The sequence below is a fragment of the Eurosta solidaginis genome, chromosome 3 (assembly GCF_040869045.1).
Source record: "Eurosta solidaginis isolate ZX-2024a chromosome 3, ASM4086904v1, whole genome shotgun sequence".
NCBI classification, from domain to species: Eukaryota; Metazoa; Arthropoda; class Insecta; order Diptera; family Tephritidae; genus Eurosta; species Eurosta solidaginis.
The window spans coordinates 132259582-132284203 of record NC_090321.1 but is presented as its reverse complement, the minus strand read 5'-3'; the positions used below and the strand labels follow the sequence as shown (position 1 = coordinate 132284203).

Below are 24622 nucleotides of genomic sequence, written 5' to 3'. Positions count from 1 at the left end.
CTATATTAAGTAATTTACAAATAATTAGTAACTTATATTCTAAACAGTATGTTAATAATTTAAATATTAAATTCAATGTGTATTAGTAAACTATTTGTTTTTTTTTTTTTAGTTTTCATAATTTTTATTAATCCAACAACTAAGTCTAACTAAAATTAATCTAAAATTACATTTTAGACTTAGCTAAACATAAAATATAAGAATATTTATTTTATCTTATGTATTCTGTTTTTATGAACTAATTTTTTCTTTTTAGTTTTGTCATCAAAAATCGTTACATTTACACCATCGATTTGTGTTATGGTGTAGGGTCCCTGATACATGTTTGTGAGGTTCTTTTTGTATTAGAACTTTATCATTTATATTAATAGTTAGGGGTTTGCTGTTTTATCGTAAAAATGTTTATTTATAATTTTGTGTTTATTAATAATTCTTTAGCGAGTGCATTTGACTTTTGAAAACGATATTTTACCTCTTTTGCATAATTTTCAACATTACAAATTGGATCTATATTTTCCTTTTTTAATTCACTTGGCAAAGTAACTTTTCTACCAAATACTAAATCAAAAGGTGTAAAGTGATTATCAAAAACAGCACTTGTTGTTGTATTATGCAAAAATGTAAAATATTTTAAATAAACGTCCCATTCGGGAAAAGAATCGTCAAGGTAAGCTCTTAAATATTCGTCAAATACACGATTCATGATGATAAGGTGTTGAGAAATTATGCTCAATTTTCAAAAGTTTAGTCAATTCCGCAAAAATTTAATTTTTAAATTCTCTGCTTAAATCTAATTTAATAGATTTCATTATTTCATAAGTTAGAATAAAACTTTCAAAAATTGCAGAAGCAATTGATGTTGCACTCTTATCTGGAATAGCTATTGTAACTAAATATTTGCACATAATGGTAAGAGCGAATTTATTCCCATTATTTGACCCAGACAAAGGTCCTATCGTGTCTATAACTACAATATCAAAAGGCTTGCAAGGTGTTGGTGTAAGCACCATATTTTCATTTGTTTTCGGCTTAGCTTTTTTTAACAAGCATTTTTCACAATTTTTCACAAATTGGGCAATATCGCGAGTCATATTTTTCCAAAAGTATTTTGTACGTATTTTTGCGTATAGCTTCTTATTTCCAAAATGTCCACCTGATATTGGATCATTATGATAAATTGTCATTAATTTTAATTTCTTGTCTTCGTCAGTTATTGTCTCTACTGGCCCTGTCAATATAATTATTAAATTTTTTAAAATTTTATTCCCGGTTTCCTTAAAATTTGCGATAGTAAAGTGATGAAAAATATTATCATCTTTTTGCCATTCAATACTCTTAATATTGTGATTGCCGGCATTACGTTCCAGCCTCAAAAGTAGCTCATCTAAATTCACTATTTTGTTAACAATCTCAAAATTAAGTAGTTCGAGCTTTTTCTGGTTTAAGTGCGTACATGTTTTTATATTACTAATATCACCATTCTTATCATAATTTATATTCGACTTTAATCTCGGGATTTTATTTGAAAAATTATGAGCAAATTTGTCGTAAACTTGTAATGTCTGTCCTAATCATGTGAAAACGACTTCATAGCTTAAAAGGACATTAAACGGAAATGTGAAGCTTTTCAAGGCCAAAATAATGACATATCAATTTTAAAAATCGGACGTCAAATAACCAAGTTATAACGAAAAAACATTTTCGGCTGGTTCAAAAAAAATTTAAAAACATTTTTCCAAAACCCTCTCAACATAATCTTCAAATTTAGGGGCGGACATTAGCAACTTTTTTTTCGACCCAGTCTAATATACTCTATAGTAAAATTATACTCAGATAACTCTAAACGTATTCTAGAGAGTTTTGACGTAGGATCTTTCATATTAAATAAATAAACTAACGGCCGATGATCTGATCTGAGTTTAAAATGTGTGCCGTAAACGTATGGTCGAAACTGCTTAACTGCAAAATATATTGCCAAAAGTTCTAATTCGATATTTGCTTTATTTTGTTCAGACTTGCTAAATGCTTTTGAAGCGAAACAAATTGGTAAATCGTTACCATTATGGTGTTGGCTTAATATCGCACCGCACTCAATTTTCGAAGCATCAACTGGTATTAAAAATTCATGAGTGAAATCTGGATATTGCAAAAGTTTGGAGACATTAAACTTTGTCTTAGTTTGTCAAATTCCAGCTAACACGAGATAACACAATTAAATTCAACATTTTTCCGACTCAAACGATTCAAAATTGCCGCTAAAAAAGCGAAATTTGGTAAAAATCTCCTATAGTAGTTGGCCAATGCAACATATCTTCTAACTGCGTCTTTGTCACGCGGCTTAGGATACTTTTTAATTGCCTCTATTTTTGAATCGTCAGGTAACAAACCCTTTGCTGAACATTTATGCCCCAAGAATGTTACCTCAGATCTAAGAAAGCTACATTTAATAGGATGTTATATCTCTCGAATCTTTATGCAATGGAATTTGTTGGAAACGTGAAAAAAGATACAAAGTCGAAAAATATTTAGCTCGACCAAGGTTATCCAAAATATCATCAACACGTGCCAAAGGAAATTTATCTGCAATAAGTTTTTTAATGACTGCTCTAAAGTCTACACACATTTTTGTCCAGTTGGGTCGTTTTTTGGTACTAAAATCAGTGGGCTGTTATAATTTGAAGAACTTGCTTCAATCAAATCATTTTTTAGCAAATTCTCAACCTCTTTATTTATTTCAGCACGCTGTGAATATGGCAATCTATAATTTTTTATGTATACTGGTGTCTTGTCCGTTAGTCTTAATTTTTGTTCGTAAAAATTATTAACCGTCATTAGGTCTGTTTTTAGAGTAAAAATGTTTGAATATTTCAAATATAAATGAAGTAATCTATCTTTTGCATACTAAAACTGACTTAAGCTCTTCTCTACGTTTTGAATCAACAGATGTGTCATCTATGCGATAGATAACAAAATTTTCTATGTCCTCAGTGTGAATAAGGATTGAAATAAAAAAAATTTTTTTTTTTTTTTGTTAAAAGTTGGCGGATATATCTGTTTTTCGAAATGCATATTTTTAGGCCCTTTTTAAAACTTTGATGAAAAAAAAATTTTTTTTAAATATAGTTCACAGTTTAATATTTAGTCAGATACACTCGAAGCCAATTCTAATATGTATCTAGAAAACTCGAAACTATTTGCGGTGTTTAAATCTACAAAGTCAAGACGGGACTTTGTTGAGGCTATTATGAGAGAATTACCGAGTGAAACAAGCATTCAAGAAAAGGAAGGCCTGGAAGAAAAAAATGGTTTACAATACATTATGATAGAAAGAAAATAGAACGACGTCTATCGTAACAATTCAAAATTTCTAAGTAAGCATGAAAAGTGGCTAGCTGACAAAACTTTTTTGGACGAAGATACGCCTAGCACGTCAACCAATCCAACTAGAGGGAGACCAATTAAACCCCTAGAAGAGTGTTCTACCTACACAAGGAAAAGGAAGCTGTCTGATACCACAAAAGCTAAGGCCACGACTCATCTTTCAGAAGCACTGGCTATTAAATATAAAAAAGACGAAGAAAACGTGAAGTCTCATATAACAGAAGCAGTTTCGTTAGCAAGTCCAGTGCGATTGATGAGGATCAAAAACAGCATTCCCACACCACCACATGCGCTACCTAGGAAATACACTCCCGAAGAAGCTTTGGCGCTGTTTATAGATCTCGGTTTAACTAAGAAAAAATATATTATATTGCGTAAGTCATTATTGCAACGTAATGCCGATATTTTACCTGGATACACAAAAATTACTCAAGCCAAGAAAGAAGCAGTTCCTCTAAGTCCCGAAATAACCGAAGTATTAGCTGAAATTGAGCTACAAAACCTAATGGATCATACGTCTACACGACTCCTTCAAATTTTTACTGAAGAAAAGTTGAAATCTCTGCCAAAGGATCTAGCATTGATAACTAAGTGGGGCTGTGATGGATCATCAGGACAAAGCGCATATAAACAAAGAATAAATGCAGACGATGAAACAATTACAGATATTAATATGTTTATGGCTTCTATTGTTCCATTACGACTAAAAGATGAAGCTTCAGAAAATTGGAAAAATCGACGTCCGTCATTATTTAAATACGAGAAGGAGTATTCGAAACTCATAAAAGTGATATAAAAAATTAAATTGCCAAATTAGAACCAATAATAATTGAAATTGAAGAGGGGAATGTCATTACAATAAAGCATGATCTTCTTCTAACAATGGTCGATGGAAAAGTTTTAACTTAATAACAAATACGACATCTACAATGAAATGTCCAGTTTGTAAGAAGAGCCAAAAGGTCTTTGAAAATCTTGATTATTCAATAACTGACGAACTAAATTATGAGTATGGAAGATAGGATAGGATAAGATGTATGGAATTTGTTTTGAAGCTGGCCTATACACTACCACAACAAGGAGAAGTTTTCGACGACAATACAACATGTAAGGAGAAACAGAACAGGAGAAAAAAAATAATTCAGGATGCATTCTATAAAGAGATTGGCCTTAGAGTTGACTGTCCAAAGTATGGATACGGAAATACAAATGACGGTAACTCCTCAAGAAGATTTTTTGAAAACGATGATGTGACTGCTCGCATAACAGGAGTTGATAGAGATATTGTGAAAAGATTGGGAGTAATTTTAAATATTTTATACTGCCATGAACCAGCTAATGGACCCAAATTTGGAGAATATGCATCTAAAACTACACAGTTGCTGCATCAAAAGTATCCTGAGAAGAAACTTACACCAACGGTACATAAAATTTTAGCACATGGAAAAGATTTAATAGAGTACCAGTGCTTACCATTAGAAGAAATGTCTGAAGAAGCTCAAAAATCTAAGAACAAGAACTACAAAAGATATAGATGTATGAACACCTGCAAAGTATCACGAGTTAGACAAAGCGAAGACCTTTTCAACATGTTAGCTATCTCTTCTGATCCAGTCATAACATCTATGAGGTATGTAAGAACACAAAAAGATCTTACAGATGCGTATAGCTCAGAAGTGGTTGCTTTGTTAGATATATGTTCCAGTGACGATGACTATGTTAAGATAAAATAAGTTTCTCACTTCTTATCACAACAATGAAAAAGAGATTTACTAATCAATTTTGTTACTTTATTGAAAAATAAGATATGTATGTAAAAGTTAATTTTTTATTTCAAATAAAAGAATTATTTATTATGTAATTTATAAATATATACTTTTCGTTATTGCATTTCTCTAAAGTTTATCAAATTTATTTTAAAGCTTAGGCATTTCGCCTTCAAACGAGTATTACATTTTTATAGAAATCAATACGTCTATCGAGTTTGGTACAAATTGGTAAAGCGGTTACTAATATCAAACTTTTTAGCATAAATGGGCAGTGCCACTCCCCTTTTCCAAAATTCGTTGGCTGTTTAATCTTTAGCTCAAATAAAATTTCATTGAACCACTTTCAATAACTTTTAGTTATTAATAAAATACATATTTGGCTTGTAAATTAAAAAAAAAAAACATGTAAAATTTTATGATGAATTTTGAAGCACCTTGTTATTGTGGCACCAAAAACGAACATTTGAGTTTTATAAGAGTATTGCCATTTAAAAGAAACAATACTTCTATCGATTTTGGTACTTATTGATTACGTGACTACTTAGATACAACTTTTTATCATAAGTGGGTAGTGTCACGCTATTTTATCAAAATCATTAGTTTATCTTATTTAATGCTTAAATACGTCATTATAAGACAAATCTCATTTTATTTTTTTTATTTTTTACTAAAACATTTTGTTTTTGCATTTTTCTAAAAAAATTTTTGAAGCACCTTGTATCTGTGACATTCTGAGCTTTCACACAACTTCAACTTCAAATAATTAGCTTTCATTTGCATTTTAAATTTTTAAAATATCTTCATTGGTTCAAAAGTTATGATTTTTGTAAGAAAAAACTCAAAAGGCGCCACTGTGCGTCATTCCCACAGGCGGAGTTGTTTGTTTCAACGTCACCACATTAGTTCGTTGGTCGTTCCCACCGTTGAAGTTGTCTACTTCAACGTTATCGATTATTATTATTTCAGATTGTGTAAAATGCATTTATAGGTCTAATTGAATGGCCCTGCGTAAGGGTGTCTTATGTCCAGACGTGTCGTCAGCAGCTTTGTCGAATGTGGGAATAATTTTGTATGGCTAGCTCTACACGCGCTAAAAGGTCAACGATTTTGTTTTGTTTGTTTTGTTAGCATGTCCCCTCACTAGGGTAGGCACCTTGTCGTTGGTGTGAGGGCTTAGCCGATCTCCATAGCGCCCGACTATGAGGCGGAGCTGTTTAGGACTGGAATCTACGCCGTTTCGCCTCATATGAGGGCGGCGGGATGTCGGTGACCAAGAACTGCCAACCCCCTAATCCAGGGTGTTATGCGGACCGTGCCTATTGGACGATTTCCAGCCAGGGGATAAATTCGGCTGTATTCGAACGGAGCCTTCCCGATACCGGGCCACCTCGGGAAGTATTGATGGCCTTACCAGAGTAAGGGGCGCTGCTGTGGCAGACGGTTCTTTCCCCGTCGTACGACCAAGATAAACGACTCATTACCAAATTGTAATAAGGAGGATGATAAGAGGAGGACTGAGTCGCAAGCCAAGGACGACGAATACGCACTAAGCGATGCGTCGGACTCGGGGAGCGAGAGTAGTGCTGATTCAATGAACTCCGTGTTGGAGAAGCACACAAATGAAAACGGAGTAGAAGGGTGGAGAAGGGTACGGAGCAGAGGAAGTAAAAGAGCTCTCTCGCAGTACCGTGCAGCACTAAGAATTGTCCAACGCCTGGGAGCAGTGGTCGACCCAACAGAAGTGGAGATCGAGCGCTTGGAATGGGCCCATGAGGCAATAGAAGTGGGTCGAAGGCAGTTCAAAAGGTTTGCTGCTAGAAACCCTCGGTTTTGCAACCGGTACGAGGGGGAAGAAGCGTCGAATGGCAGACTGAAGAGGCAACGTTCGGCGGAAGGCGACAAGCCTGCTTTCAAGAGGCAGAAAGGACCCATTCCCAGAGCCGCGAGGCAGGGCTGTCGCATAGACAAGACAAGTAGGCTCAAAGCTGTAAGACAGATGGGCCCCAATAGCGAGGTTGCAACTACCTCGAAAGCTGCGAGTCAGAGAGAAGTTCCAACTACGGAAGTAGGAGATAAGCCAAAGGGAGATAACGCTAAGACTCCGGCTTTCTCGGAGGTGCTAAAGGGAGTTAAAGCTAAGACTCCGGCTTTCTCGGAGGTGGCAACGGGAGTTAACACTAAGACTCCGGCTTCCCGAGAAGATGAGTGATGTGGCAAAGCAGTCACTAACTTTGGCTCTGGTTGATCGTAGCAGTCCTTTCGGACAGATCACTACTGAAAGGTGGAGATCTGTAGAAAGGGAACTTGTTAGCTTAATGCTTAAGATGATGCGGGAACAACCAAGTAAGCCCCTTCCAACCTTTGATTCGGGGGGATGGTATAATGGTGTGAAGATGATAGCTTGCGACAACATCGAGAGCTTGCGGTGGCTGGAGGAAGTGGTTCCAAACCTCCAAAGGCAAGGCACGAACGCGCGGTTTGAGGTGGTGGATAAAGCGCAAATCCCCACGGTACCAAAAGTTAAGGTATGGATACCATGTCTGATGAAGTCGGAGGATACACTGCGACTTCTGCAGAATCAGAATCCGAACATACCGACGCAGGATTGGAAGGTAATTACTGTATCTCGGCCTACGGAGGAAGGTCAGTTCTATATCTTCCAAATAAACAAGCAGGTGGAGGATATATTGTACACGCAGCTTGGAAAAATGTCCTTTGGTACAGGCAAAATATATATGCCACTCAGGAAAAGAAGTCCCGAGGATAAAAATCCTAACACGCTGGAAGTGGGTGAAGTCGAAAAGGACCTCAAAAGCCTAAGGAAAAAAAGACAGGTGGAGGTAGCCGACGTCACCACGAAGGCGTTAGAAGAGGACCAACAGCCAGATGGTGCTGTGAGTCGCACAGAGGAACACCCGGCACAACAGTTACAAGAGGCTGAAGGGGCTTCGAACACTCTAAACCAAAAGGGCAATGGGAGGACGACGACGTCACGACGAAGGTGCTGGAGGGGGACAAACAGCCCAATGGTGCTACGAGTCCTACAGATAAACCTCCAACACAGTAAAGTGCCGTCGAGCGAACTCCTTGCGGAAGGTTCGTTTGACGTGGCGCTGATCCAGGAGCCGTGGCTCTCATCGGGAGGAAAGGTTTCTGGACTTAGCGCGCGCGGATTTGGCGTTTACTATGCGCAAACGGAAGGACGGGCGCGAGCTGTAGTAATGGTAAGGAAACAACTGCATTCATATATGTTGCCTAATTAACTACTGAGGACCTCGTAGTGGTGGCCGTTGAGCAAAGGAATAAGCAGGCACTTATCCTGGCATCCTGCTACATGGCCCATGCTGCGGAGGTTCCACCGATGGAGTGCAAGAAGCTAGTATATGACGAAGGGCGCAACGGGCGGTTGGTCATAGGCGCGGATGCAAATGCGCACCACAATGCGTGGGGAGGAGCAGATACGAACGAGAGGCGAATCTCTATTTTGTTACATCCTGCAAACCAATTTGCAGATAGCCAACAGGGGAAATGTCCCTACATACATTGGTCCAACAACCAGAAATGTTTTGGATATTACACTGAGCTCCGAACGTGATATATCAAGTATAATTTTCTATAATCGGGTTTCCAGTCAAAATAATTGGAAAAACGTCTTTATTATTTTATTGCCGACGTTTCGACCGTTTATTGTGGTCTTCTTCAGGGCTTAAAAATCCCTGCGGTCGAAACGTCGGCAATAAAATAAAGGCGTTTTTCCAATTATTTTGACTGGAAACCCGATTATAGAAAATTATACATAAAAACAAAACAGTCGGTAGTATCAACGTGATATATCAAGGTATGATTGGATGGTTCTTGATAGACCATCCTTCTCCGACCATGCGTATATCAGCTTCAGCATCCCCCTAAAGAGGGTAGAGAAGGGAGGAACCTTTAGAAACCCTAGGTCAACAAACTGGACTAAATTCCAGAAACAGGTAGAAACGAAACCGGGACAACCCAAAGAAGTTGCCAATGTGGAAGAATCGGAGGAGCCTAATGAATTCCTAACAAGGGCGCTTATGACTGCGTATAACAAAGCTTGCCCTCTAAGAAGATTCAGAATGGAAGAAAGATTTGTTTTTTGCTCGCCGTTATTATATTGAAGTGCCATGAATTGCACACTTGTGTTTAAAATCAGCTTTTCTACAGAAAATCAGACTACATATTAATATTTATTTCTAAAATCAAGTTAATAGATTAAATTTGAGCAGCCAGCTATAGCCATGCAAACATTTTAAAATATGCAAATAAAGCAATATACCATACCAGTCGTCTACAAAAATGTTTGAAAAACACTATTGAGCTAATGATTTAAGTAATCGAACAGCGATTGAACAGGTGATCTAGGCTGTTTACTATTGTGAACGTTTTTATCAAACATTCGTCATTTGTATGAATTCACAATGAGAAAGATTTTTCATTGTATGAATTCACAATGGTTTTTTCTAAGTCATTATTTTTAAGTGTGTCATGTAAAAGTGTCTAAATTTTTCGAATATGTGCCCAAAATTTACCAAACCAATAGCTTAACGGAATATAACCGCTAAAATACAAGCACGGACGTCAAGTAAATAAAATTAATTATTTTATAAACTGTGTATCGCTGTGAAGTTTGTCTAGCAATAGCATTTGATTGAGTATCAATATTGTAAAATTGTGTCTTTTCTGCTTAAATTTGAACCTTTTTTTCCAACAGAAGTTGTTTAAAGATTCTAATACTACTTTTCGCCAAACCCTACCTCCGTGTTTGCCTGTTTCGTAGGACTGTTAAAATATGTGTTGAAATGTCGAAGAGGTACCGAAAAACGATTTTAATCTCGGTATCAATAATCCGAAAGCGAAAATGAAAATTGCCTCTATGCCAAGAGATATTTTTCGCATAAAAGAGTTGGCAAACACGGTTTTTCATGTGAACTTTAAAATATATACGTTCATTATTCCATTTAGCGTTTTCGACATAAAGTGTTTAGTTATCAGCCGACTGCCAAATGCTGAAAAAGCATTGCCACCTCAAGGAAATTATGTTTTGGAAATTTTACATTTTTATGGAGTATTTTTATTCAAGTGTCAACATTTAAAGCATAAATATTTACAGAGCTGTTAAATAGTGTGAACTGATTGAATTATAACTAAATCAAAGTGTGTATACTCCTTTAAGAAGAGTAGTGTTTCTTTAACTCTGACCTCTTTGGTGGGAACACCACCCTGTAAACCATTGCTGCGCACTTTATTTTCCCCACTCCGACTTTTTGGGCATTGCGACTACGTCTTATTTTTGCTCTGGGTACAACAAATATATTCCCCTTCTCTTTGCCCGTTAGCAGCATGGATATATGCGGAGTACCTTTCACTTTCCGAGTCGGTATATTTGGGCTTTGATTGCGCAAGAGGTTCGGCGCGTCCTCAGACTGCACCACACATGGCCTGCCTTTGGGTCTTTGGAACAACTCCCACAAACTATTCAAGGTGTTAATATTGTTACTAACTTAACTCCGTTGTAGCTGATGAATTGAGTAATTTCGTTCCTCACGCGACCCGCATGAGAAAGGTTCTGTCTATACACATCGCAATTCACGCCTGCAAACACATAAGCTACTCATCTACATATTAGAGCTAAGCCCTTACAACAGTAACAAGCTACAGTGCTAACAAAGGCTTAAGACCCAATAGTGAAAAAGATGTTGTGATGTCTGTTCGCGGTGGTGTCAAGTCCGGTGTTGGTTTCAATACCAGTCGGGAACAGCTCGTTAAACGTCAAAATATATGCAAAAAAGTTTTCTCGTGTAGATACTCCCTAGGTCTTACGTAGAAACTTTCCGTGTGCTTAACTCAATCAAAACATATTTCAGATGCTTCCTACTTCGTATCTGTATAAGAAAAAGAAAGTATAATTTCACAAAAAAATATCAATTTGGCACGTTTATTTTTTAAGTATATGACAGCGCTCTTTCGAAATAGAATCTCAAAACATAGTTTAAGGCAATGGCGACCAAGACGAAGAAGTGAAACTACTTCTCTATAATTGTATCATGCACTCCCTCATTTTCGATATTTTACTGCGCTAATAATATAAGCTTGGTGAAGGGTGGATTCATGTGTAGAAGTCCACGAAAGTGGGGAAAGCTTCTGCCCGCCATTCACCTGGGAATGGCCAGAGCGGCCATACAAATAAGCACAGTTTCGGCGTCGGATTCGTTATGGGAGAGAGACTATGTCGCCAAGTATTGGCATTCACGCCTGTGGACGAACTTCTTGCCTCTATCCGAATAAAAGCAACATTTTTTAATATATCATTCATCTTCGCCTATGCACCGACAGAGGAGAAAGACGATGAGGTGAAAGACGCTAAAAAAGCAGCGGGTTAGGGGGCTTAGAATATACCCGCGGTAGGTATGCCTGTCGTAAGAGGCGACTAAAATACCAAATTGATTCAAGGGCTTGTGTAGCGCCAAGGAGTGGCGGCGCAATACATAGCTTCTCCAACCCAATTGTCAACCTCACCTACCCGTGGTGAATCCTGTGTCATTAACATCCGAGGCTCTGGTGACGCCGAACTACTCCTGGATCTAAGGGGTGGGAGGGCGGTATGGCCTAAAAGGTTTCATGTGGTCATACCAAATCGATCCCGGGATGGTCTGGCTAGTACTTTTATGGTGCTTGTTACCGGAACATACCGGATCTGCATCCGGCAAAGGAACATCAACATCGATTACACTCCCCAAGGCCTTCGGGGAGTGTTCTTATAGCTACAGCAACAACAAAAACGCTTTTTATGAACAATTAGAATGCGCATACGGCCGCTGCCCCCGCAATGATATAAAATTCGTGCTTGCCGACTTTAACGCCAGGGGGCAAAGAAGGTGTTTTTGGCCTTACAGTCGGAAATTTCAGCCTACACAATGAAACTTCTCCTAATGGACTGAGGCTGATTGACTTTGCCGGTGCCCGAAACATGGTCATATCCAGCACGTGGTTCATGCATAAAAAGATGCATAAAGCTACATGGCTGTCTCCCGATCGAAATACTCGCAACCTGATCGACCACGTTGTGATAGACGGACGGCATGCCCCCAGTGTTTTATATGTGCGCACGATTCTAGGTCCTTACATCGACTCGGACCATTATCTCGGCGCAGTCAAAATACGCACCCGCCTCTGCGCGGCTAAAACCAAGGAACAAAAAACACAAGGAAAAGGCTAGACGTCGAAAGGCTGCAATCACAACAGACTGCCAATGATTTAGCAATTCGACTTTCTCACACCTGCTCTCTGAAAGCACAACTCAGCCTGACGGAATGCAGGAGCATATCTCCAAAGCAGTTCGTACTGCCACCGAGGACAAAATTGGTTACCGGCGGCCACGGAAAAACAATTGGTGCGATGAAGAATGCCGCATTGCAACCGAAAGAAAAGACGCTGTCTACAGGGCTACGTTAAAAGCGAGCGCAACAAGAGGAGTGTGTGAACGCTATCGCGAGTTAAAAAAGGGAATCGATACGCCTTTTCAGGAAGAAAAAAGCAGAGGCAGAAGTGCGTGAGTGCGAGGAGCTTGAGCTACTAGCCACCGGGAATAACCTCCGAACACCTGCAGGAATGAAAACGGCGGCCTTGTAACTGATGTCCAGAGAGTACTTAGATTATGGAGGGAACACTTCTCTGCTCTCCTAAATGGAGACAGCGATTTACCGCACAGGGATGACGAACCCGATCGATGATGATGGAATAAATGTTTCCGCACCCGATTATGACGAAGTCAGAATAGCTATAAACAGATTGAAAAACAACAAGACCGCGGGCCCTGATGGATTGCCTGCGGAGCTATTCAAATACGGCGGCGAGGAGTTGGTATGGCGCATGCATCAGCTTCTTCGCAAAATATGGGCGGACGAGTGCATGCTCGACGATTGGAATCTAAGTGTTCTTTGCCCAGGCCACAAGAAAGGGGATATTGCAAACTGCACCAACTATCGCAGAATCAGCCTTCTTAATATCGCATATAAGGTCCTGTCAAGTGTATTGTGCGATAGATCGAAGCCCATCGTGAATCGGCTGATTGGACCTTATCAGTGCGGCTTCAGACCTGGTAAGTCTACCATCGAACAGATTTTCATAATGCGCCAAATCTTGGAAAAACCCGCAAAAAAAGAATCGACACACATTATCTTCGTCGATTTTAAAGCCTCTTTCGACAGCACGAAACTCCCTTGGTGTGACCAATTGGCACCGGTTGGCAGAGAGAAGGAACAACTGGTGCGCCTTGTTGGACGGCCAATACCATTTAAACGTAAGTAAGTAATATAATTTTTTTTTATTTATTATTTTTTTTAAGTAATATAAGCTTAACGTGTGTACCTACTATCGTATGGCTCAACCTCACGGCGTCAAACACACAATGGCTCCATGTGTCCTGCCAAACACTTAAGTGCACGATCGTTGGTACCAAATAGCTTGTAATCGGGAGTACAATCACAAGATACTGGTAAGATACAAGGTCTATCTAAAACATTTTCCATTTTATGGATAATGGCATCCGGGTGCACGGCAACTCCACAGTGAGTTCCAATACCATTCAAAGCTGAACGTAAATAATTCTTTGCATCATGTTCTCACCCTTGGGACGAAATCAGATACGAGATATGCACTATTTCACAACTAAGAGCAGCAAGCGGTGACATAATTTTGGAAATTTTGTTCGTAGAACACTTTAGCCCGTAGCAGGTATTCTGATTGCAATATCTGAGACAATGCACTCAATATAAAAACCAGCAAAACAAGCTGTATCAAACATTTTTTTCAAAACTGAAAATCTTTTTTGTTTATTTTTTCAATTTCGAAATTTCATATTGACAATAGCAATAACGCAGTTTCAAACATTTCAAAAAGAAGAATGAGCACATATCCCAATACTTCAGCTATCAATTGCTAACCACAAACGATAGACATCTGCTTTGTCTCCATTTACTCAATAGGTATCGCCGCACAATGACGAGGTGTGATCAATCTTTTTCTTTCAGCTTCCGCAGAAAAATAAATGCAAAACTGTATGTACAACTTAAAATAGGTAAAGAGGCCGCTTAGCCCACATAACTCCACTGAGAATGTTTTATTCTCAACCTTCCCAGCCACCCAACCCAAAAAGAAGAGTGATCACATACCTACTCTTACAATTATCAACTGTTATCTACAAACGATAGGCATCTGCTTTGTCGCCATTTAGTTCCAGGATACACCGCATAATATAGAGATGTATTCAACCTTTTCTTTGACCTTCCGCAGAAGAACCTTTGAAAAATCTATGCTTAGATTAGGAAAGGTAAAGAAGCTGCTTTTCCCTTTTGACAGGCCAAGGAAAAACTTTATTGCCAACTTTCCAACGAAGAAGACCGCATTACTCCAAAGAGAATACTGTATTGCCAACTTTCCAACGAAGAACACAGCATTTCTCCGAAGAGAATACCTTATTGCCAACTTTCAAACGAAGAAGACCTCATTACTTCGAAGAGAATACTTTATTGTCTACTTCGAAAGCTGAAGAGAATGCTTTATTGCCAACTTCAGACTAGACTGCATAGCTCCGTTAAGTGTGCTTTATTGTCATCTTCCCCAAAAATGAAGGAGAAAACCAACCATGCGAGATGAAACCACAGCGTACTGAGAATCTCCCACAAGGGGCCGATCCCAAAGACGGGAGATGAGACATGTGCAGAGTTGTTAAATTATATTGACTCAATTATTTTTATTTAACTTTCTTATTATGTTAATTTGAACTTTGTGTTATTTTAATATGTTTTACAATATTTTAATTTTCAATATTGATTTTTGTATTTTCAAAATTTTCTCTATTATTCAATTTTGCATCATGAAAATATAACATATAGCAGGTATTCTGATTGCAATATCTGAGACAAAGCACTCAATTTCCAATACAAAAACCAGCAAAACAAGCTTTATCAAACATTTTTTTTTCAAAACTGAAAATATTTTTTATTTTTTCAATTTCGAAATTTCATATTGACAATAGCAATAACGCAGTTTCAAACATTTCAAAAAGAAGAATGAGCACATATCCCAATACTTCAGCTATCAATTGCTAACCACAAACGATAGCCATCTGCTTTGTCTCCATTTACTCAATAGGTATCGCCGCACAATGGAGAGATGTGATCAATCTTTTCTTTCAGTTTCCGCAGAAAAATAAATGAAACACTTTATGTACAACTTAGAATAGGTAAAGAGGCCGCTTAGCCCACATAGCTCCACAGAGAATGTTTTATTCTCAACCTTCCCTACCACCCAACCCAAAAAGAAGAGTTAGCACAAACCCACATGTGCAGGGTTGTTAAATTATATTGACTCAATTATTTTTATTAAACCTTGTTATTATGTTATTTTGAACTTTGTGTTATTTTAATATGTTTTACAATATTTTAATTTTCAATGTTGATTTTTCTATTTTCAAAATTTTCATTATTATATTTTGCATCATGAAAATATAACATTTTCTTCTAAATAATTTATGTTTGGATGTTAATTTTAATAAAATAAAGCATCCTAAAACTGGCGATGCTGACAGGAGTCCACGACAAAACAGACATCGTGAATTTATTGCACAATTTACAAGTGATATACAGTATGTTACTGGACAAGCAATGTGATAGCCGATACTTTATCTAGAGCATTTGAAAAAGAGGCAATTCAAAATTCAGAACTTAATTTTAAAATTTTAGAAAAGGAACAGCAACAAGATGATGAACCAAACAATCCTTTATCTTGACAGTCATTTCAAAATTTAAAATTTGTTAAAACTCCGGGGATTGTCCTTGACCGTTCGTTCCAAACAGGTTACGCGAAACAGTATTTGATAAGTTACATGGGATAGTGCATCCGGGTACTAAAGCTACTCGCCGCCTAATTATAAAAAAAATATTTTTGGCCAAACATGAATAAAGAAATTAATAGATGGTCCAAAGAATGTACCAGTTGGAAGTCACCAGTTAGTACAATTTCAATACCGCACAAAAGATTCGAACATATTCATTTAGATGTTGTAGGGCCTTTCACCATTTTAAAGAGACATCGCTATATTTTAACTATTATCGATAGGTTCACACGTTGGCCAGAAGCATACGGATTAAGGGAAATTTCTGCAGAAACAATTACTAATAAATTTTTACGTGTATATATACCTCGGTTTGGTGTACCTCTAGAAATAACTACTGAACAGGTTGCTCAATTTACTTCAAAATTGTTTACAGATTTAACAAAGTTATTGGGCACCCATCAAATTGGAACGTCAACTTATCATCCTCAAGCGAATGGCATTATAGAGCGATTTCATATGCAAATTGAGCTACCTCTAATACTGTTAGGCTTGCGATCAACGTTTAAAGAAGATATTTCGGCTACACGGGCTGAAATGGTTCTTGGACAAAATTTACGGTTGCCCAGTGAGCTTATTGTTCCAACATCTGAGAATTCATCATCATATGAAATTTTGGGTAGATTACGTGAAAAATTTAGAAATGTTCATTCGAGTTTAAATCATCACATTTCCAATGTTGGTATTTACGTCGTGAGAGATTTACAAACCTGTAAATTTCTTTTCTCTTTTTCTTATTTTAATTTTCAATATCGATTTTTCTATTTTCAAAATTTTCATTATTATTCAATTTTGCATCATGAAAATGTAACATTTTCTTCTAAATAATTCTTATTTTAATAAAATAAAGCATCCTACAATATGTACACAAACATCAAGCAATACTTATATACAGGTCACATACTGGCTTTTCTTTCTCGTGGTACAGTTTTTATCGACCATGATAGGGTTGCGCAAGTGTCACATTGCTCCCTTTCGAGTTAGCACCACTCAGGATTGGATAGACTATTGGTATTCTACTCGGCTTTTACGACCAAACGGCGCAAAAGGTAAAAGGGCTCGAGGAGTTCCGTCCAATTTATGGCTCCGAAAAAAATTTAGGATACTAAAATAAAATTTGTTGATGATGTTACAAATCAACCGAATTTTTATTCCTGGTGTCTAGTAGCTCAAACTTCTCGCACTCACACCTTTCTACCTCGGATTTTTTCTGCCTCCCTGTTCAACTTCCGGTAGTGTTTACTTTCTAAGAGAAATCCAAGGAAATCTGCAGCTTCAATATGGTTGTACCAAAGAGAAATGTGTTTTAGACGCTTTGCTTCCACACTGCGATTGCAAAGGTGTGTAGATGTTAACCTATTGCAGTATCTAGATCGAAATTGTGGCAGAGTGACGCTCGTATCCTTCGCTTTCCTCAACTGCGAGTTTTTGGCTTCTTGGTCATATTGTATGCAGATGGCGTCCCCTATCAGCTAGATTCTAGTGGAAATATAATTGATTCTGTCTTTTTTTGCAGCCCTATAAATAATATTTAAAGAAATGAGGGAATCGCTTTAGTTTTTGGTTTCAGTTTAATGTATTAGTAAATCTATTTTATTTCAGAAATACACAATGATACATGTGTGTATTTTGACGAATGGGATCCCGTGTTGCCCGCCATGTGCAAGCTTTTGGTGATGTTGTAGTTTGACTTAAGATATCAGATGTGTTAAAAGTATAAAGCTTTTTCTAAAAAGCGTAATATATTTATTAAATTAATTTAAAATCCAAAACATGTCTTAAGACTTTGCACTTTATATTTAAAAATGCTAATTTAAGTTTGCCTTACATGCAAATGCTGCTAACAAAATTTCGCGTAAGAAAAATATTTGCTTTTGCTATCTGTGCAGGCAGCCCTACTGCGGGTATATGTATGTTTTCCAACCCTTAAATAAATTACCATAGAGGATGGCTGGGAGTGCTCTTAAAGTTTATAGAAAACGAAATAAATAGCAACTTCGGTTTTGACCCTTTGCACTTGCATACCTTTTTTTGTTTGTTTATTACAATTACATCGCGTATATTTGTTAAGATATTTATTTAATTTATTGCAGGCTAAACGTCATGTCGATGATCTATTCGAAGATCTTAGAGATGGACATAATTTACTCAAGCTTCTGGAAGTTCTTTCAAATGAACACTTGGTAAGTTCAAAATTTTAACTCAGAACAAAAGCGGCCAGTATTATGCCAATGAAAATTGAACAAATTAATTATCAGATTAATCAGCAAACGTTGATGGTATACACAAAAAATGTAAATTGGCATTGGGGCTAGAGTTTTGTTAAAATATTCTAAACAAAAGCAACGATCAAACGTCTTACTAGATGTCTGGTTTTAAAACCAGTTTAGATACGTTATACTATGGATCCATATAGAGCTTTAATAGAGATTAAAACCTCCGAAAAGATTTAACGTTAAATTTTTTTATCATACAAAATTAAATCTCGAAACGCAGTAGAATTACGTTAAGTCTTCATCAAATACTCAATCATTTGTGCGATCATTACAATATTTTGGGTATGGTAACATCCAATTCATATGTCGGTGGGACAACAACAAAAACTTGCCGGCCGGTCATGAATTTTAACGTAGTATGGGGAAATGTTTGATACTATTTTGCTACTTTATTACTACTTTAGTAATGAAATTTGCGGAAAAGAGCCAAGAACGATATATCTCCACATTGGAAACGGGGACATGAAAGAAAAGAGAAAACAGAGGAAACCTGAAGAAAAAATAAAGGAAGTTAGAGGGAAGTCGTAAAAGTAGAGAGAACAAGAGGGAGGAGTAAAAGTAAGAATAAGGGTAATGGTTTGAAAATTTAGTAAAAAGAGGTTAACAGGAAGATTAAGGCCCGGTTTTTCAGCACAAGGCCAACACAGTTAGTCAGTTAAACTACCCTTCAACTTATTCTGCAGTTTTTCAGTCCACTGAAATTTAAGCTAAGCTTAAGCGGCCGATCTGGCAGAGTTAAACTGTAGTTAACCTATCACTTATTTGCGTTTGTTCGCAATGGCGTCGAATATACTCACAAGCAGTTGGGCTTGAGTGCCATTGATAAATAGCATAATTTTAAAATCCCAACCGTTGTTTCGAAACAGTGGCTCAATTTGATAATTTATATTTAATTTGGAACGCTTCATTACTACTACCAAACCAAGTGTTTATTTCTCACAATAAACAGCTGTTGGCTGTCTTAGCATCACCTAGGAGAAGACTTTTGCCCAACTCCACCCCAACCCGATATCCAATGTAGGATATCAACTTTAGAAAAGTGAGGGACATTCACTTGAGAACTTTAAATTTCTCAAAATCTCTCAAAGGTTGGATAGTGATTGGAGAATCATGTTGGATATCAACTTGAGAACTATAAGGTTAAGAATAATTAGAGAATTATGTTGGATACCAACTTCAGAACTAGATAGGTTGGAGAAATATTTTTCGGCGTTTGTTGGATAAATCAAATATAGCTGCTGCCTTATCTACAAATTATCTTAATAATGAAAAACAAATGTTGCCGTACAAAAAAGCCAACCCCAAAGGCGGCCTTAAACTGTGACTGAAAAACTTCTCTGTAGCTTAGCTTAATATTTTTACCCCAGCCTCTTCCTGCTCAATAAGCCTAACTCAACGCTTACATCGATAAATGTTGGATGTTGGGACCGTAGACCCTCGTCCGCAATTTTATGATATTGTTCCAGATCGTTAATCATTTCATTGACGTCACAAGTATGTTTTCATATTTCTTAGTTGTGGACAATGTGATACTCTTAAGATCCAGCCGTTCAGTCCCGTTGACCAAATTTTTTTTTTTTCAAACCCTCCCACAAAAGGAAATACTGACCGCAGGCGTTATTTTCCACGTTACTTCATATTTCAGATAGACATTAATGTAGTGATTTTATATGATCATTGATTTAATCGGCTATTCATTTATAACATTCGCGATTTTTAATGAGTTTGAGTCGTATTCACAACAATTTCCTTCGTTAAATTATTGTATTTTTATTATTATGGAAAAACTTAAAGGAATTTAAACATACTGGTTGATGTTATAGCTATTTCAACACGCTAGCGGCAATTATTGAAGATGCGCGGCAGTGGTTAAATAACTCGCTACAAAACGAGTTGTGTTTAATACCGGAGACACGAACCTCTGCTGACCATAGTGTATAACCTATAGCTGAATGATTGGTTGCGATGAATCTGGAACACACACTTACGGCCCGATTCTTAGCGTTACCGGTAAAATAGTACCCAGAACATTATGTAACCGAAAATCGTTACCAGTTGTTTTATTCGCGATTCTGGTGTTTTACTCGCGATACAAGGTGGCAGCATGGGACAGCTGAATAAAAACTTTTGTTATTTAATTTGATACATCAACCTCCGCGCAGTACGATTTTGACATTTGTCCATCGAATTTACAAAAACGAAGTACACGGAATTTTTATTTATGTTTGTAGGTATGTCACCATGCTGCCACCGTGTATGGTTCCGCAATGGCTTTACCGACGATGTGTCACTCGTAGATACGATGTTAACGAATAAACGGGACTATGTGTATATACATATGTGCATACATGCATACGTTTTTACATAGCTATATTGTAATATATACTGTGAAAGTACATGGAAACAAATATGTATAGCAAGAGGCAACACGTTTTTACTATTATGTTTACTTATTTGCGCTCACAATTCTTTATTTTTCAGTATTGCCTTTTTCTAAACAACAGCTTTTGTGTGGTTACATCGATGTTACCACCAATTTTAGTGGGTAAACAATTATCCGCTAACTTTCGTGGGCAGAATACCAAAAGGGTACAAAAGTTACCACATGAAGAAAGTTGCCGTGGTGAAGAAAGTTGTTACCACATTAGAATCAGGCTGTAAGTGGATAATAGTGTAGAGAGAAAATGGAGAGACACGTCTCAGTTGCAACTGAGTAAAATGCATACTGAAATTTAGCAGTACTAATTTTCTGCACAACAATTTCAGTGGTGTTGATAAAGTTTAACACTTAGCAGTCCATACAAAACTTAAGTGTTGATGTAATGCGCGTGGAAAAAAATACACAGCTAATATCGAACTAAGCAGTTAAAAAAAAACTCAAAAATACGATTTTAAATAATATCTAACTAAAAAGTTTAAAAAAAAATATCAAAATAAATTTTAAACAATAATGAACGAAAAATACTAGTATTATTGTGAAAGATGCTTGGACGCTTTGTGCCATATTTTTCATATATCGAGTGCCCGACGCTTTTTCCAAAACACTACTAGTATTTTTCGTTATTATTGTTTTAAGCTTATTTTGAAAATTATTTTTAACTTTTTAGTTCGATATTATTTAAAAGAGTTTGTTTTAGTATTTTTTTAACTATATATATTAAAATAAGAAATTATATTCTCCCCGAATGAGATTCGAACTCAAGTCGTCAAATTTCTAATCCCGCAGGCCTACCATTAGGCTATCACTGCGTCTGCATGTGTGTGGCTTAACTTTAGTTTTCCTGTTTGTTGGTTTTGTTATTTTTATTTCATTTTATTTCCTTGATGCAGAAGAGCTTAATCATTCTGATTATATGTGCTACTCTGTGCACAATGCTTTTTGTGTTGTTGCTTTTGGTTGAGCAGCAACTATCCCTGAACTCTGGGTTGGTTATGATCATTGAGATAATCGGCTATTCATTTATAACATTCGCGATTTTTAATGAGTTCGAGTCGTATTCACAATAATTTCCTTCGTTAAATTATTGTATTTTTATTATAATGGAAAAACTGAAAGGAACTAAACATACTATATATAAACAACGTCTGCCCTAAATTTGGTCTAACTCTGCCCTCCCCTCTACACTTTTTCCTAATCTTTGTATTCACTCCTCCCTCCGTATTTTTCGCTTCATCTATCACCATTTTCGTCTCATTCTTATCTCATATCTTTCTCAGTCTCCTTCTCTCTTTTCTCTTTCAAGTTTTTCTCATTCTTCTTCATCTCTTATTGCCAGTCCCATAGGGTGGTATGTATTTTGTTCCAGTCCCATTCCGAGTCTCAGTCCCAGTCCTAATCCCAGTCCCAGTCCGTCTCTGGTCTACTTTCCGGAAAAAAGCATCGTAAATACTAACATAGGCAAATTTATATACCAAATTTCAGGCAAATCGAATAGGACGTATGTAAATAGGTATGTGGGTATTATTAATTCATGTCTTTATTTCGGCTTCGCATGCATATTTTATCAGTTTTGCCAGGTTGATGCGGCTAAATCGAATATCACAATGAAAATTACTTTAAAGCTCTCAGCAACAGCTTTCATTTGATATCCATAATACACACACATTCTAGGGGTATCCGGGTCCATGTTTTGGCCTATATCTCGAGACCCTAGTCACCCAGCGGTGTAAAACATACTCTGTACTAAAGCATACATCAACAGCTTCAATTTAATACCCATAGTGTAAAAACACATTCTAGGTGTATCCGTGTCCATGTTTTGGCCTATATCTCGAGACCCTAGTCACCCAGCGGTATAAAACTTACTCTGTAATAAAGCACACATCAGCAGCTTAAATTTGATACCCATAATGTAAACACACATCCTAGTGTTACCCTGATCCACGTTTTGGCCTATATCTCGAGACCCTAGTCACCAATAGGTATGAAAACTTCCCTGTACTAAAGCACTCATCAACAGCTTCAATTTAATACCCATAATGTAAAAACACTATCTAGGCGTTCACGGGCCCACGTCTTGGCATATATCTCGAGACCCTAGTCACCCATGGGTATCAAAATTACCCTCTACTAAAGCACTCATCAACAGCTTTCATTTGTTATCCATATTCTATAAACACAGTCTAGGGATACCCGGGTCCACGTTTTGTCCTATATCTCGAAACCCTAGTCACCCAGGAGTATGAAAATTACCCTCTACTAAAACACTCATCAACAGCTTTCATTTGATATCCATATTCTATAAACACATTCTAGGGGTACCCCGGTCCCCGTTTTGACCTATATCTCGAGACCCTGTGCGTCGATCGCAACCAAACCTACATGCGAACCACCGCGTGAGGTATACGCAACTTATGTGAAAGTTTGAACAAAATCGACCGAATAGTTTTTGATTCTATAAGCCTCACACAAACGGACATTCATTTTTATATATATAGATAGATAGAGACAGTGGCTCACAGCTTATTTCGTGCAGCTACAGAAAAAAAAAACTGTAGAGCTATATAGAAAGGAAACTAGTGACGGTGTCAAAAAAATTCAAATGCACAGATTTAATAAAAATATGCTTCTATTTGAACAAATACTTAATTTTCATGTGTTTACACGTTTTGTGCTAATTATTTAATAAAAACTAAAATTATCTTAAAAATTAAGGTCACAGCTTATTTCGTGCACTGCGCCCTGCCTTAGAAAAAACTACTTTTTATTTAGTTTAGTACCTCGTATGACCACCTTTTTGTTAAACAACATCTTCAAGATGATTTTTCATAGCTGCAATTAGTTTTTGAGCGGCCTCGGGTGGTACCTTATGCCTTTCTTCGACAAGAGTAGTTTTTAAATCGCTAAGCTTACTAATCTTCCTTTGCCGTTTATCCGATTCCAAAATTTACCACAAATTTTCATTGGCATTTAAGGCGAGAGATTGTGGAAGTGAATTCATGAGATCCATATTACGCATGCCTGCACAATGCTGGATATGTGTTAAGGGTATTTGCCTTGGTTTTTGCGAAATCGATCACATACACCTAAATTAGGGGCGATTCGCAACAAATTGCCTTTCGTAAGGTTAAATACAAACTTTTGTCCATTGTGGCAGCAAAGAAAGTTATTTTGCCAACTCCAGAAGCAGCCAAGTAGGCCCAAACCCATTACAATTCCACCGCCATACCATACAGTTGCCTTCAATTTTTTTATTTTTGAGCTCTGAAATTGCTTTTTGAGGTCTATATTTGCGTTACACCTCACTTTAATCATGCCATATAAGCCAAATATATAAAAATATTGATTCAGGGATGATACGTGCGGTGTTAAGCAATTTGTTAAAATTGTGCATTTGAATTTTTTTGACACCGTCACTAGTTTCCTTTCTATATAGATCTACAGTTTTATTCTGTAGCTGCACGAAATAAGCTCTGAGCCACTGTATATATATGTATATTATGATAGTTAATGTCCGAATTAAACAAAATAGTAATAATAATAATTTTTCCATTATATAAAAATTAAAAAAACAATATTTATCATACAAATTGTTTATTTATTACATTCGTAAATTATAATGACTTTGAGACGTATTCATAATATTTTCTTAACTAAATTATTGTATTTTTATTATGATGAAAAACAGAATGAAATTAAACATACTGGCTGATATTATAGCTATTTCGACCCTGCCAAAGATCTCTTCAGATATTCCCGAGTGAGAGTCGAACTCGCAGGTCTACCATTAGACTAAGTGGCTTGACTTCAGTTTTTCCCGTTTTTTGTTTTTGTT

General features: G+C 36.9%; 1 protein-coding gene across 1 annotated transcript in view; it reads left to right on the top strand.

Moving 5' to 3' along the window:
* shot (dystonin-like protein short stop) overlaps nucleotides 1–24622 on the top strand; it is a 1374398-nt gene that overhangs the window by 151868 nt on the left and 1197908 nt on the right. The window contains exon 4 of the mRNA XM_067773043.1: nucleotides 18165–18254. Within this exon, the coding sequence (XP_067629144.1) occupies nucleotides 18165–18254 (90 nt within the window). The remainder of the gene's footprint in view (nucleotides 1–18164; nucleotides 18255–24622) is intronic.